General features: G+C 34.4%; 1 protein-coding gene across 10 annotated transcripts in view; it reads right to left on the bottom strand.

Moving 5' to 3' along the window:
* The window catches only part of LOC118199039 (putative ATP-dependent DNA helicase HFM1), a 511,790-nt gene that overhangs the window by 30,871 nt on the left and 463,445 nt on the right, over positions 1 to 17,474 (bottom strand). For all 10 annotated transcript variants that reach the window (XM_085816885.1, XM_085816888.1, XM_085816889.1 and 7 more), the window contains one exon: positions 16,467 to 16,560. In XM_085816885.1, coding sequence (XP_085673011.1) covers positions 16,467 to 16,560 — 94 coding nt within the window. The remainder of the gene's footprint in view (positions 1 to 16,466; positions 16,561 to 17,474) is intronic.

The following is a 17,474-nucleotide window of genomic DNA, read 5'->3' as shown; positions in this document are numbered from 1 at the left end:
GATTGGAATAATTCATTCCATCAGTAGTAATACACCGGATGTAAATAGCCGCACCACAAGGCTTTTTCGAAGCGTCCAAGAACCCATGAATCTCATTTCTAACGGAATGTTCAGGTAAAATATATTTGGGAATATTCAGTTGATTGATTAACTGAAGCTGGGAAAGAAAGTTTTTCCATTCACACAACTCCTTGGGAGCTAATTCCTCGTTCCAGTCCAGTTTCACCAACCATAATTTTTGCCCTCGGTACTATGGGTTCGATGAGAGCCAAGGCATCAAAAACTTTGCTATTTCAGATAACACCTGATGTTTAGTAAAACTATCTTTGTTCACAGCTATTTTGAAAGTCAAGGGATCATCCTTTGGTTTCCAGAGCATTCGTAGCATCTTCACTACACTTCCTTGAAACTCAAAGGAATATTCTTTTGCTGTAATATCAGGCAGCAGCTCAAAATGATTGGACACCCATTTATGTAGCTCCATACCTCCACGACGAAGCAATTGTACTAATTCAGACTGAAGCTCCTTTACTTCCTCTAAAGTATTCCCTCCTATTAGTATGTCATCCATATAAAAATGCACAGATGTGATAGCCGCCGCCCTGGGAAAATGGTTCTGTTCGTCAGCTGCCAATGCCTTTAAAGTTCTCATAGCTAAGAGTGGGGCGCTAGTAATACCATATGTTACCGTTCGTAACCTATAAACTTGAACTGGGGCCTCGCAGCTTGGCTTCCAAACAATTTGCTGTAAATTTCTTTGCGATGGATGTATTTGTCGATACATCTGCTTAATATCGACACTGAAGACAAAGCGATGTTTCCTATAGAAAAAAAGATCCTCTTGAATTGGGCCTCCGTTCAATAGAATTGAATTTAGCGAATAGCCACTGGATGATTTATTTACACTAGGGGTCTTCAACCTGTCACGGAGGGCCACATCAAAAAATGCACAAAGATCCGCGGGCCACATGTCTGTCAAAAAATAGTGTAGTCAGAAAATTTATATAAAAAAGGGAGGTTTGTTTTGCAAGACTATAATTAATTCTAAGCGAAGAGATAATGTTACAAATTTGTATATATATATATATATATACACAAATTTGTAATTGGAATATATATATATATATATATTGGTTCCAAAAAAGTCAAATGGAAATCGCATTAATATGTTTTGCAACTTTTTTTTTTAACTATAAATAAAAAAAAGTATAAAGATGATTGCACAGAACGATGTTACAAAATGCATTTACTATAAAAAAAGAAAACAAAAACTAACATTACTGGCGGAAGATAAAAGTTATTTTAGTTTTAATGTGAGATTTGACATTGTGTTTGCTTGATTAAAGCTTCAATATCCGGTTTAATCTGTGTTTTGCAATTTGTAAAGATTCCCCAAATGTCTGTCTGTTAGCCGTGTTCTTGTTTTTGATTTTAAGATTTTCATTTTACTAAAAACCTCACAGGTACTGCTAAAGATAGAAGACATGAAGAGTGCATGTTTACGAATTCCTGGATATTTGTCTTCGGTCACATACTTCAAATGAAAATCAGTTAATGTAGGATTTTCAAGAAACTTGCATTTTACTGTAGAGTCACATTGTAAATCTATAAATTCTAATTGAAGTTCAGGTGGAAACTTCCAACGTCTACTGAAAATGGCGAGGAGAACATTCTGATAAAAATTTCATTTTCACAAAAATTGGAAAATCTGCTTTCCTGTTTCAAATCTGAAATGCATTGTACATAATTATTTGAATGCTATGTTGTACAGTTCTTCAAACCAGTCCATCAATTTTAGAAAGTGAGTGGAATCTTATTAGAAAGTGAGTGACTTTCCTGCAGGATTAATTTTGTCTCAAAAGTTTTCACAAAGTAATAAAGATTATGAACAAGTAGGTCCTTTCCCAGTAGTCCAATCATTGAGATAACCTGTAATAGCGACAAAAAATGCAACCATTTCTCATCACTGAACTCGTGAATAGATTTTTTTTTTTTTTTTTTAGATTCCATGAATTGTTGAACTTCGCTTTTCAAAGAAAACAGGCGTTGAAGCATCTTTCCTCGACTCAACCAACGTACTTCTGCGTAATACACAACATCACCATATTCAGCTTCCAGATCACTCAAAAACTGTTGATATTGCCTGTGATTAAATCCTTTTTAGACCAAATGAAATTAACCACTCTTGCAACAATATTCATCACAGGTTCAAAGTTTGCGAAGGACTTCTTGCACAAATTTTCTTGGTGGATGATGCAGTGGAAAGTCATCGTAGTATTATTTCCACTTGCCTTCACATCAGATTTGAGTAATGTTGTTACTCCTATTTTCTCTATAATCATATATTTAGCACCATCCGTTGTTATAACAGATATATTACTGAAGTCTAATTCACATTTATCCAAAGTTTGTGTCAGACTCGAATACAAATCTGTTCCTAGTGTTGTACCTTTAAGTGCAACGACACTAGCTAATTCCTCTACAGTTGTGAAATCTCTATCAGCGCCACGAATAAAAATGGTTACTTGTGCAGTATCTGTTGCATCTGTTGATTCATCCATCGCTACAGAAGAAAACTCAAATTTTTTGCATTCGGATTTTAATTTACTGAATATATCCGTTGCAAGATCCTCTATACGTTTCGTTACTGTCACACCAGACAATCTCATATTCGATATGACTTGAGCCTGTGATGGGCAAATCGCATCAACTGCACTCTGAAGACATTCTTTTACAAATTCTCCATCAGCAAAGGGTTTTCTAAGCTTAGCAATTTTTTTCTGCTATCATGTAGCTAATACGAACACTATTTTCAGATTATTTATTCGATGTTGGTGAAGAAAGGCTGCTGAAAATTTAGTTTGATTTTAATTCACTCACCTTATCACTTCGAAAATGATCTTCTAATGCAGACGACTATTTATAACTGTGCTTAGTATCATAATGTATCTACATGTTGTATTCCTTGATCACAACTACACTGTCGTTGCAAATAAGGCAAACTGCCTTAACCTTATATACAAGAAAAAAAATAAAGCTTTGCCCACTTTCTTTGAAAAAAAATCGCACTTTCCTTTCAAATTTTCTTTTTTTGTTATCACGGCTTACCATTGTGCACTCATTCAAAGACTATGAACGTTTCTGAATTTTAGAATGTAGAATGGGTAGGAGAAACAGAATTCTGTTAATTTACTCCCTCTCCCCTCTATAGTAGCGGCACGCTCAAGGTCACTTTTAACGAAGTATTGACGGAAGATTAACATTTGTTGCAAACCAGTTAGAATTTAAAATCTACCCTTTTTATGGAATAGAGATTTTATGCGTAGTCAAAATTTTTACTTTTAAAATTACAAAAGATAAAGTGAAAGTTTTGAAAAATTTGTCATTTTCAGAAAATTTTATCTCAAATAATATAAGGCATGTCAATAAAATGTTTTAAATATCAAGAATAAGATAAAAAAAAAGTTTTTTAACGACAAAAAGCTGACAAGGCAATTTTTCTTGAAGTCTAAATTTCTTATAATTCTTCAATTTTTCTCCAAATTCAAATGCGGGGTCACTAAAATGCCTTCAGCGGTCCACAGGTTGAAGACCCCTAATTTACACGATGCATCAAAAAGAACTCTTAATCGAGTTGAAGGTTTCTCTGAGCGATATACTGCGTGATGGGGAATGTAGTAACAAGTATCACAGTTATCCACGGGCACAACAGGTTCCATGTGATTTAAGTTTAAATACTCGTTCATAAATTCCTTATACAAATTAACTACTGTCTTATTAGCATCAAGACGCTTCCAAATCGTGTTCAGTCTCTTGATAGCAATTCTTTAGATGAGCCCAGCATAGAAGTTGCATCATCCTTCATAGGTAATTTTACTATGCATCTCCCTGTTTCATCACGCGAGTGTGTTTCATTAAAATGCTTTTCGCAAATCTTCTTTATTCTTTACGACTCCATCACCTTCTCCCGGTAAGGATTCTAATTCTAAAAACTTCTTAATTGCATTATCGAGATTTGATTCTTCTATCAAACAACAATAGGATTGGTTATTAATAGTAGGTAGAACTCCTGTTATTAAATAACCAAATTCTATCGGGTTGGAGGGAAAGTTCTGTCCTATTTTAAATAGGCAGGTGATTTTTCTTGTAAATCAAAAAAACATCTGGCTAGTGAGTCAATCGGATTTTTTTTTTTTTTTTGTTTGTTTTTTTAGCTGTTGTATAATATAAAAGGTGACCTTTTTTACTGTTCATCATTTACTTGTAATATTTAAAGGGAAAAACATGTCGTAGATAAAGTGCATTTACGACACTGCATTTTATATGAATTCCAAAAAGGAAGCAACGCATCTGTTGCATGTAAAAATTTATGTGCGGTATTTTGAAAAGATATTGTAAATGTTCGTACTTGTCAAAGATGGTTTAGCAAATTTCGTTCCGGGACCTGAGCCTCAAAGAAAGTGTTCGATCTGGACGACCATCCAAGATCGATAATGATGTTTTGCGATCCACGTTGGAAAATAATCCACATTTAACAAGTCGAGAAATTGCAGAAGAATTTGGCATTCATCATACAACTGTTGGAGATCACATTAAATCTCTTGGGTTTGTGTTAAAGCAAAGTGTTTGGGTTCCACATGAATTAACGGAAAAGAATTTGTCTGATCGTGTAAGAATATGTTCATCACATCTGATTAGACACAATGTGGAGCCGTTTTTGGACAGGCTGGTTACTGGAGATGAAAAGTGGATTCTTTACGAGAATATTAAAGGAAAAAAATCTTACTGCAAACCAGGAACATCATCAGAAACAGTTTCAAAACCAAGTATCCATCAACGAAAAGTACTGCTTTGTTTGTGGTGGGACAGGAAAGGTCCAGTGTATTACGAGTTGCTGAAACAGGGAAAAAACATCAACGCGGATCTGTACTGCAATCAGCTGGATAAATTGAATGCAGCTATCAAAGAAAAAAGGTCAGCATTAGCGTCCAGGAAAGGAATAGTGTTCCATCACGATAATGCTCGCCCGCATACTGCAGTGGTGACACTACAAAAACTGAATGCGTTAGGATGGGAAATGCTTAGTCACCCCCCGTATTCACCTGACATTGCACCCTCTGATTATTACCTGTTCAGATCTCTGCAAAATTATCTAAAGGGGAAAAAAATTCAAGTCTTTTGAAAGTGTTTCTAAGGCAGTTGCTGACTATTTTAAGTCCATGGATGAGAACTTCTACAAAACAGGAATTTACAGGTTATCTGGAAGATGGCAACAGGTTGTAACAAATAACGGAGCATATATAATTGATTAATATTAAACACATATTTTTATAAATGAATTCAAATAGTTTCTTTAAAATACGACAGAACTTTCCCTCCAACCCAATATGTTTTGCAATATTATGTTTCCGAGCGCTTGAACTCTACCTTCTTTCAAAATGTTAAAGAAACTCACTTCCTATCAATATGTTGATTTTACCAGGTGCATAGAAGTTAGGGTCTGCTAATGTAATGTCATGCGGTATCGCTAAATTAGAAATATCCAGTTCGGCTGAAGGAATTACATCTGTTATTTTTGGAATAATACATAATTCTAAATTGTGAGAAAAGGTATCTGCTTCGTTCGAAATATGGGCGAAAATCTTCGCCTTAACTGAATGAGCTGATCCACTTATTCTCGAAATGTGTGTTCGGATGGGTTTAGTTTTCTAGGCCAAAAATTCTGCACATTCCTTGGTGATAAGATTCATTTGCGAACCAAAGTCCAGTAGGGCTCTCATTCTGCAGCGCTCTCCGAACATATTCGTCACATAAATAAACACCGAACTCAGTAAGACAGAGTTTCCCACCCCGGAAGTAGCTGCAAGATTATGTACTACTTCTTGCTGTATGTTGTTACCCGAAGCTTCTTCAGAGGGATTTGCTTTCTCTTGCGTTGACGGAAAGGACGGTAGGTAGGTTGGACATTGGAGGTCATTGTCTCCATGGAGAAGAGAATGATGTTTTCGGGGGCAGCGGCTGCAAGAAAAGTTTGAATTGCATTCTCCGGAATGAGTTTTTAGACAGTTGACACATGATTTGTATTTTTGACGATAATATCCTATACTCAACATTCATTATTATTTGAATGAGCATTTAAAAAGAGTATGGTTTGCTTTACAATAGATACATGTGAACGGGCTGGCTGCATGGGCGTTTTCGTGGTTTTCCACATGTGTAACGTGTATACGAGCCAGTTTCCCTTAGAAAATCCTCCACGAAGGCATCCCTCCCCTTAAGCAGATAGACCTAGTGTGCTTTGCCATAATTAAATACACCACCAATAGATACATTTTTTTAGTTGGAATAATTCGAATTTACAACAAAATTTTTGGTATTGCACCAGTACTGGGTTTAGGCGGAAATTTTACAGGCATATTTTTATGGAATCTTTCTAGCACCAAAGTTCGATTTTCAGCGAAACTTTATAAAATTCATCCTGTAATGGAAATTTTTGGATTTCAAGGTGAGCTCAAATTGCTTTCGAGTTTCTTTGTGAGTTTTCTGAAGGACAATATTCACTTTCTTCATTTTCGACGAAGTCACGCAAAGAATTTTCCTGACTTTCGTTTTTAGACAACCGCGTTGCCTATTCAGAGGTATTATGTTATGCATAGTTACTGATCTTTCTTCGGGTCGGTTAGGACCAAAATGTTGATAGCTTGTGGTAGTGGACTGTATGTAATCTCATAAGAGTCAAGTTAAAAAACTTAACAACATTTATTTTTCTTTCATGCACAATAATGCCGCTTAAACAGGCAAGAAGGAGGAAGGATTACAATTAACAATTGACTGCCGCTTTGACCGGACAAGAAGGAGCAAGGGTTACAATTAACAATTAACTGCCGCTTTGACTGGGCAAAGGAAAGGAAACTCGGTGCGCGCTCTCGCCACTTGACATTACGTGGCGTTGCAAACGTTACGCCAGTACAAATAGAGAAAAATATTCTAACCGAGACGGAACATTCGCTTTTGCTATAAAGATTACATTATTTTATTACTATAATTGATATTTTGTTGCTACTACAAAGCACAGTGTAAAAATAAATTTTTAGATAGGAGCAGATCCCAAAGAACACGAAATTGTCTGCTGAAAATACCGACATTTGCAGTTTTTTTTTTAAATCTAATTTGACAAAATGATATCAAATATCGCTCGTTCTTCTGTGAGGTAGGGTCCACATTTTGCTCTGCAAACTTGAAAAAATATATTAGTTAGAAAAATTTATATTTGCAAATATATACTAATTCTAAAGAAGATTAAAGGGAAATTCACAGCTCTTGATTACAAGATGTTCGTAAAATAAGGAAATAAATAAAAATATAATTTATTATTTTACAGAAATATTACAGTAATATTATATAAAAAAAAAAGGTAATACTTAATATACATAGCTATATTATGGCAGATTATTCAAAGACTCGAAATAATTGTAAAATAATAAATAATCAGGACTCTGCAGAAGCCAGATTTGCAGTTAGAACAAGAGCAGAGCAAATAGTGAAGACTCCGTCGGAATGAGATCTCCAGCTAGACCAGGAGCGATGAAAATCACTTCTCCGAAGGAACCGGATCTGCGACTAGTGCCAGAGCGCTGACAGCTGGGGAATTCGAGAAACTATAAGGTATTTCTCCTGCCTTCTTCGCATGCCTTCGTGTTGTAGTGGTCTGCACGCTCAGCGCGTAATTGAGAGGTCCGTGGTTCGATTCCCGGCGAAGGCGTCGCTAATTTTTCATTTTGTCTGCTTCAAAAATACCTAAAATCTCTACAGAACTAGCTCCTATAATGTACGTAATTGAAACAGATACTCTTACTCCCAGATAGGGGAAAAACTCTATCCATTTGCAAACGGGGGAGGGGGGCATTTTCGCTGAGATGCATCGGTTTAATTAATGTTTTGTTTTTAAATATTAGATGGAGTACAAGCAAACCAAAAGCACACATATATACATATATAACACACACGGAAATAAAAAATAGGTCAGTGACGTTTCCGGTAAATAATAAAAGAAGGAATTTTAGTGTTTACATTAAAAGGAAATCAAAATGTTTTTGGCACGCTTCCCAACAACAGTTCTCGGTGAACGGTTAAAGAGCGCTGATCATTCATTCACTTTGGTCAATCGGCTCTTTGAATCAGTCCCGGGGCAGATCGTTCATCTCTAATTTGCCTGTGCAGTCTTTGCAGGCAGTCCTCAGTTCACCAGAATGAGACCACTGCATTGGGGTCTTACAGATTGGAAAATTAGTTTCGTTCAGAATGTATGTGCGTTCCAAACACTTCCCTCCTGGTGATTGCTATGCTAGTATATTTCATATTTTCTGCACTGAATTTCCAATTCAGTAGTTTATAGACGCATTAATTCGCAAAGTTATAAATTCAATCAATGTAAAATATGTGAGATATTAATATCAATTTTAAGAGTCATACTGTGTTATTAATTCTTCTTGTTAATAAATTATGTGCGTCCAAAAAGATATATAAAGAGAGTATCATAGGCATTCTGTTGACATTAGGAGTCTGAACACTTTCTGAAGCTGATTGAGAATTACTGTCGTGTTCCAAATTAAAATCCTATATATAAGCATATAGTATTTATTATACATAATTAAAACATATCACGGAAAATTTTAGAAATGTCAAGTTTGCTTTGTTGTATGAAATATTAGACTTGAAACCTGTGAAAAAAAAATCAATATCTCAGAAATACAAGAAGTATAGCGATATAAAATTTTAAACAGTATTTCACAGTTTGTTTGAAATGTGCAGTCTTTTTGCTTCATTGTAAAGTAAAGGAATTTCGGGTATCATATTTTAACGAAAAATTTCGGGTATCATATGTTAACGAAAATATCCATTTTGACCGCTATCAAATGCAATTTAACCAGGGTTAAATAGAAATAGCTAGTTCATTCCTTTGAGCGAGCCTGATAGTTGGGATTTAACCGACGAAAGTTATCTAAGGTGCATCAAAAAATAAATAAAAATATAATGCCGCATTTGCTCTGATTTCGCGCGTTTAAAAACTGTGGTTCCATTCAGCTGCGATGCAATTTTCTGGAGGCTGCATATCCCAAATTAATTTTAATCATATATATTTGTTTCCTAATAATGTAAATATTTAAAATAATTTGTGTATATTTATATAGTTTTAGTCAGTTTTCTTTTTTAAATCCTATATTGTAAAGTATCGTTTATGTAATATGGCTTCTTGCTCTGTAGTAATGTGCCGTAACACTTATACGAAAGGAAGTGATATTGTATTTCATGTTTTCCCAAAGGACAATTTGCTTTTGACGAAAGAATGGATACATAAATGTCGAAGACAGGTTTCTATTAGTATGAAGAGCACAAGAATTTGCAGCGAACTTTTTCTATGCAGTGATTATGAAGATCACATAAAAAATGGCTTGCTTGAATTGCCGCAAAAGAAACTGTTTAAATGCAATGCTGTGCCGAAAGTAAATTTACTATTTGCAGTAAAAGAAATAACACCAAGAAGTCGGAGAAAAGAGGAAAGAAAATTAATGCAAAATACTTTTGAAAGACTGCACGAATTAAATCCAAAGAAAATTCATTTTGAAGCCGAAAACGAAATTGCTGATAACAATAAAAAAATCAAATGTGAATGATTTTGAAATAAAACTTACAAATGACAATGTAAATATCCCTGAATGCCCTAAGTGTAAAGATAAACAATAACGCATGGATAATTTGAAGGCTATCCTTAGAAAATTATATTAAAATATTGAAAATGTATGAAAGAAAAATTTTAGCATGTTTGGCGAGCGACAAAGAAGACGAACGACATCTAGAAATAAATTTGTATCAGAAATTAAAGTCTCAAATATCGAAATTTAGAAAAAAACAGCACAGATCGGAGAATTTGGAAAAACGTCTAAAGCAAAGGTGTGGAGCGTGCGGCCTTTAACTCTTTATAGATTACCACAATTTGAAAATGAATAGAATTAAATAACGTGCTGCCATCTATTGCGCATAACGTGAATTAGAATGATGCAGAGTTGCAGTTCTAGCAGTCTTTCATAGTCTGAAATTATCGCCATTTTGGCTCACCTTTCAATTAGCCAACGTCCAACAATAGAAATTCTTCTGTTTTTTTTTCTTATTTTTGGCCATGGCTTAACACAACTTGAAATATACTAACCTTTTTGCTGTAGCAACCGCCACCCACCAAATACCGTGACGGTGGATGTTCTGAGAGACAAACAGTACTTTTCTCAGTTTGTTTCAGTTTTTACAGTAGTTTTCTCTCTCTGCTCCGCACCTCTCAGTATTACCATGTATGTTGCGAAGTTGGCGATTTGTAGTTATTTGTGCGTGCTTGTAACCAAGGACCAAGGAAGGGTTCTATTACGGGGCTCTTAGGCATGTAGCCTTTATCCCCACATCGTCAAAGAATTATCTTTATCGCCAAAAAGAGGGTTCCGCAAAGAGGTAAATTTAGTGCCAAAATGTTAATTTAACAAAAAGAGTAACTGCCTTCCACAGTGAAAAAAAGGTAAAAACACTGAAGGACTTAATTTAGTAATTTTGGTGTCGAATAAGGGCCAGAACAGTGCATCTATGTTTCCTTGATCAATGGTCATGTGGTGTTAACAACACGAGAGCGGAAACACTCGCGAAAAGCTTCATGTCGCAAGTGCTTCGGGTCTGGGGGAGGGGAAATGCGGGAACTCGTTAGGCAAGTTTGAATTAAAGAGACACGACCAGCAATGCCTCTGAGGAGAAACTTTTATAAATATAATAAGATTGCATTAATTTTAAGTGTTATGATAACTAATGAAAAAGCATTAAGTTCTCTTACAGAGATTAAATTTAAATTAAGTAATCCTTGCACTAGAGCCCTTTTAAGAAGGGAACAAAGATGTGCTTAGAGCCTGATAACAACCGCTTACGGTTGAAAGAAGTAAGATTGCCCGATTACGGGACAAAGAGAGAGTGACCCTGAAGGAAGCTGAAAGATCAGCAAATTCACTCAGGCGGGGGGGGGGGGGGGAGAATCGAACGAGCGTATTGAAACCTTCGAGGCGCCTCGTGCCCATAGCAACGATTCTTGGGAAAAGGAAGCGCATTACATGCGTTCTCCAGAATAGCTCTGGGTCTCTTTGCCGATGCAATTCCCGGATGATAAACAGGGAGGCTGTGGAGCAAAGAATCTGTAAGGAAGATCTCCTTAGAAATTCTTTGTGTGGAGTACGGGGTTTCCGATCGAAGGAATGTTTTGGAAAAAGTTAGCCGAAAGTCGCTGTATAAAGCGATTTATGGGGAGAATTTTGGCTGCATTATGAATGTCCTCTTTCGTAACAAACCAAGGAGCTTTATAAATTTGCCGTAGCATAATGTTCTGAAAAATTTGGATATGTTTCCTGTTAGTAATTGCTGCTGCGCCCCAAACCGGGCTCGAGCATATGTCAGAATTGGCCTTATCATTGATTTATAGAGCAAAATCCTGTTTTTCGTGGACAGGTCGCTATGTCCCATCTCATATTGCTATCGGCCATTGTAAAAATACAGTTATTGTTTTACTTATTCTAAGGTTTTACTAATACACTGTTTTACTGTATTTTTAATAAGTATACGCCTTCTTAAAGATACTATTTGATATTCGTTTTTTCTCCATCATGTAAAATTGTAAGAGGAGAAAATTAAATAAAGAAAATAAAATAGTTAATGTAGAACGGGATTTCTTTACTTTCGCGAAAGGTAAAATGTTGTATTTATTGTGCAATACAGTTTTGATTACGTTGAAAAAAGCGGTAAATAAACAATATTTGACTTAATAAAGAATATAATTTGAATTTAGAAAGTGAATCTCGACAAGTTGCGGTTCAAAAATTGAAAATTGGAAAACATCAACAGGTGTCTTAAGCTTTCGTAAAGAAAAATGTCACTGCATTTGCTGTTAATACAAAAGAGCTCATATACTTGGAAAAAGAGACAGACCATTTAGTGACGTAGAAATAATTTTAAAATGTATTGTTGAAGCAGTAGGTATGTTAGACCTAGAAAAAGTTGATATGTACAAACAAGTGCTTCCTTCAAGAACTATAACGGATCGGCAGCACAAATTAGCTGAAAATGTAATAATGCGCTTAAAACAATATTTTCAAGAATTACCGCAAAAGGTATAATTCACCTCATAGGAAATCAAGAAGCATCTGACTTATTTGAGTTAATCGATAATTTTTTCGATGTTATGAATAGTACCAAGCTATACCTTACCTCAGATAAAATACTTAAAACAGCATTTGGATTAAATGAACACCATGAGAAACAAATTCAACTTTTGAAATTAATGAAGAAAGTCATCAGTGGATTAGGAGTTCAGGGGAAACTTTAATATACTGCATTTCCAAAAAGGAATAATAATTTCAATAAATTCTCTTTTTGGCTTACATCAGGATTTGAAATCATCGTATATGCTAAATAGTATATTTTAACCTCTAGATTAACTGAGGATCCACTTGCAAGTCTCTTTATTCAGATTCGAGGGCTTTTTAGGTTTAATGACCATGCAACACTTAGTAAAGTTATATGTCGCTTAAAGCAATTATTACTCGTTAATAAGCTACCAAAATTATCTTCAAAAGTGTGCATAACTAAAGAAAGCAGAAATATTGATTCATATTTAACATCAGAATTACTTAAAAGGGCTTTCAAAACTGAGGAGGAAGATTTTGCTTTTCCATTAAACACTGTTGATGATTTGGATTTAATAGAGGAGCCTTCTGCTATAGCTTGGGAACTAGAATTGAATTCCGCCAGACAATTTTCGGCCGCAGAAAAAGAAGCATTAACGGATGTTGCAGGTTATATTGCCCACCGTGTGCGTGACAAAGACCCATCATTGGGAACAATATCTAAAAATAGTGCTGATGAAACAATATTTCATTTAGAATGGATTAAATTATTGTCCTTAGGAACCTTGACCCATTCATAGATGAAGACAGTTTACGAGTTCGAAAAAATATTACATGCAAATCATGGTACAACTCACTATAAAGGGAAAGATGTAATTGGCTTCTTAATTACTAAACTGGAGAAACATTATGCTGAAGTTAATAGAGATGCAATTTATTTATTTTTGAGAGTGTGAACTTTTATTAGGATATGTTTCGTGAACAGAAATGCATATATTTTTACCCAAAGGAAAGCAAATCAAAAGGCAAAAAACAATGGATTGCTTCGAATGTGGCAAGCAATGTATAATATTTGAACAGCTTGCAATTGTCACTGTGCAAGTAAGCGTTTATATCGTTTGCATTTAAATATAATGTGTCTTGATTTTATATATTTCTGGATACATTTTAGAAGTTAATAGCATAAAGCATATTTCAAATAAGAACTTATTTTGTTACGCACTTGTTAAAGTTATTCTTATAACTAATTATTCTTTGTAACTAATTATTGATTCGATTTTGTGCTATCTGAACATTCTGGACAAGTTATAATAGTATAAAACATTAAAGTTGTAGAAATATTAGGTATTTTTTTGCAAGCAGGCAAGATGAAAAATTAGCAAACGCCTTCGCCGGGAATCGAACCACGGACCTCTGGAATACCGGCCCAGCGTTCAGAACCACTACACCACGAAGGCGAGAGAAATACCTTATAAAGTAATTGACATAAAAAGACCTGCCTCCTTAACTCCCTTTTTTGAAAAATTAAATAATATTTTTATGTATTGTAAGTTTATCAAAATTAAGAGAACAATATTACATATATTTATTTAAATGTAATACAGATGTACGTATAAGGTTAAAAAAATGTTTAAAAAATATCTATTATTATACTGAATCGGAAGAGAAATATGCCAATGTAAAATTTACAATTAGGCAAAAAATAAACCTTAGATTAGCAGAAATTTTGAATAAAGCTTTCGATTTTAAGGGCAATCAAACATAAGTTCTTTAGCAGCAGGAAAACAGAACTGACATATATGTTTAAAGCTGTGTCAAGCTGAGGTTGTTTTTTGACTAACTTTAAATATTTGTTATTATAATTACATTAGAAACAGTAGTAGAATTCTCTCAGTTGCTATACAGATAAAAAAATGATTGTAAACAAACGCGCATTAAAAAAACCCGATACAAGTTAAAAAAAAAAAAAAAAGTGGGGGAACTTTATATGAAAAGAGTAGCGCATTTTATCTATTATTTTAAAATTTAGTTAAGTATTATTATTTTTTTTAATGCTGAGTGTAAAATGCATACAGCAGTAACATTGTCTCTTCCAAATTAAAGCTATCTTTCACACACAGTTCATTTTAAACAGTGGTTCTTCAGATTTAAAACGCAAATTTCTATGTTGTGAATTGCATCTCCGCGCTCAGTGTCAACATGTCTACGTCATCACTTCTCACTTCCTGTTTCAGGGGAAAAAGTTCTATGAGCTAGCCCTTCACTTCCAAGTCCTAAATTTAACAATATTTTTGCGTGACATCTATATGTAAAAACAGAATAAAGGACTCTTTTCCCCAAGGCAGATTGTAAAATGGATTCAGAAGAGATTTTTTTTTTCTGACGTCTGTATGTATCTATCATAAATCAAAAACAAGTAGCCCTAGAAAGTTGAAATTTTGTATATGAGACTGCTACAACATGTCGTTGTGCATCTCCCTTTTTGGTTGCAATCGGCCGCACCAAGAGTATATAGATATACACTCACTCTGTTACTCGGCTTAGTGATTAAAAGGGGATTGAATATAGTGTTCTTATGTTCCAGTTAAGGTTTTTATGCCTTTCGTTACTCTGCATGCATTAATAGCAGAATTATCAACAATTTGAAAGTTGTTTAAGTGGTACTAAGCCTAACGGAACAGCCATTTGTTTACATTTAAAACTTAGAATAGAGAATTAAGTCAGTTTCTGCATCTTTGCCGAGTCACCTTTGTCTTTTCGCCGAGTGGGACCAAAAGAAGGCTTATTTCGTGCACCCAAAAATATGTTTTCATGCTCGCTGGCCGAATTTCTTGTTTTTGCATAGAAACTCAAATTTTAATTGTAAAAAAATTTTTTTTTGACTATTTTAACTGTATTTGGTGTTTTTCAATTTTCAACGACTATATTTTGAGTAATTTTTTAATTTTTGCCTTGCGCGAAGTGAAAACTGAATTAATTGAATGAGAAATATATCTCTACTGAAATTCGAGGAAATAAAAGTTTAAATGAAATGCAGCAAAAATTCTGTATAATCTAATAAATAGGCTGTACAAGGAAGTCATGTGGTGCTCCACATCAAATGTTTTCCATTGTGGTATCACTCCTTATCACAAGAGTTAACACAGTACTCTCAATTCTATTCGACATTGGAGACGAATTTGCAGCCTCATCTATCGTACATAAGAAATGCCAATAACAACATGTTTTAAATGTGATTTCCTTAAGCTTGTTGAAATTAAATATTTACAAGTTGAGTGATAAAATTCATTTTCATATAGCAAAATTCAAGAAGTCTAACTATATTAATAGTTAACAGATAAGTTGCCTAATTAGTGTGGTCAACGCTGCATTCTATTTTAATGACTAAAAATGTTAAGTATACTGCTGTTTTTAATATTTCAGACATATTTTTTTAATATGTATAGTAAAACAACACTGTAAAATTTCTGAAAAGTAAAATAAAGAAGTAAGATTTTATTATAATTTAAAAAAGTAAAAAAATCTGAAAGGCTTCAAATTTTAAATTACGTCCAGAGGGAATTTTTTTTTTTTTTTTTTTTTTTTTACATGTTGTGTGTTACCTTATGTTATTCGCACTTAAACCATAAAATTCAGTTCAAGAGCAATATCGCAAAATAATTTTTGAAATGAGCATATCTTTAGAATTTTCGATACGCAGTCTCGCGTCCTGGAGATAAAAATGATTTTTTCTGTACTACGTTGCCATTGCTCGCTTTCAAATCCTTGAATTTGTTAATCGAAAATTCGTTTAAGTTATATAAAATAAGAAATCGATACTAAAACAAATTTCAAATTTCAAATTTGGGCTTCAAGATGCCCATATTCGCAGGAGGATTACGGTATTCAAAATTTGATGGCTCTAGGTACCGTTGTTTCATCCCAATGCAAGAAATATACATACATTTATGCAGATTCTTCATTATTTAATTTCTTTAAATATGATACAGGGCGATAATATTTGGTAGCAACAATTTGAAAAGTGAAACAACGTTTGTAGTGAATCAACGCAAAATGCCAAAACGAAATTAATAGTCCTGGGTTAATTCCCCTTTGGAGTAATAATAATAAAACAAATAAATAAGAATGATGTATGTAAAATCAGTAAAAAGTTTAAATAAGTAGTACATTACACATTTTTTAATAAGCTTTTACTTGTTTATGCACATTTACACATAATAAATAAACAAGAAGATATATGCAACATATTTAGTTATGACTTACCTCTTCGTCAATCTTTTTGGCATCATCAGTAATGGGATATGTATCAATCTTTTTGGCATTATCAATAATGGGATATATAATCTCATCAGAATTTCTAATTTTAGATATTAGAATAAAAATTTAGTACATATCTTTTTCCCTGTCATTAAAGTTAGAAAAAAGTGTAAAAAATTTTTATACATACATAAAATACATTCCTGTGCAAAATTAAGAGCATTTGCACGTTATGCCGAATTTTTGAAAAACTAATGGATACATTTTAATGAAATTTGGTATGAATATACATTTATAACACAGAAAGAGATGTACCATTCAAAAGTCCTTTTATGTATGGATGATTATAAGTAAAGCTTCTAGTGTAGGGATGTCCTAAATTCACGTTGTAAAATGAGTCATGGTCGTGCAGCATGAACCGTACATTAGACAGGAGAAACAACTGAGGAGTCTCTGCGGTAGTCGATGTCACTTCTGCAATTTTAAACTCCAGGATAATTCTCGGAAGGGTATGGCAAGATTAATTGCTCTCCGAAGAGCATTGCAGATATCTTCCATAGAGTTAAAGTCAAAAGATCTGGCTGGCCGATCCACGCAGGGAATATCTACACTTTTCAGGCATTCACCGACCAGTTTAGCCCTATGTGTACGAGCATTGTATCCAGTAACTAAAACCGCAGATAAACTGCGCACCTGAAAATTCAAACATAGGGCACTAAGATCTCCTGTCTATACCTCATACTAGTCAGGAGATTTTCTCGTTTTAACGAAATCGTGACTTGTCGATATGGCTCGTACTAAGCAGACTCCTCGTAGCGAAGCAGTTCCACCTGATAAAGATACGGATCCGGTCTCGGACAGCTCGAATACGGCGGCCACTGATATGGACCAGGATACTGAGCATGTTTATACGGAACAAGAAATAGCGGCAATACGACACGAGATTATGGATACGGAAGAGAGACTAGCAACAGTTAAAGAATTCTATGCTGCACTTTCGGCTCACAGACCAGT

The sequence above is a fragment of the Stegodyphus dumicola genome, chromosome 5, assembly GCF_044657685.1.
Source record: "Stegodyphus dumicola isolate Sdum_Otavi_A_Nest chromosome 5, ASM4465768v1".
In the NCBI taxonomy this organism is placed as follows: Eukaryota; Metazoa; Arthropoda; class Arachnida; order Araneae; family Eresidae; genus Stegodyphus; species Stegodyphus dumicola.
Note: the sequence above shows the minus strand (reverse complement) of the source record. Positions and strands in the feature narration are given on the sequence as shown.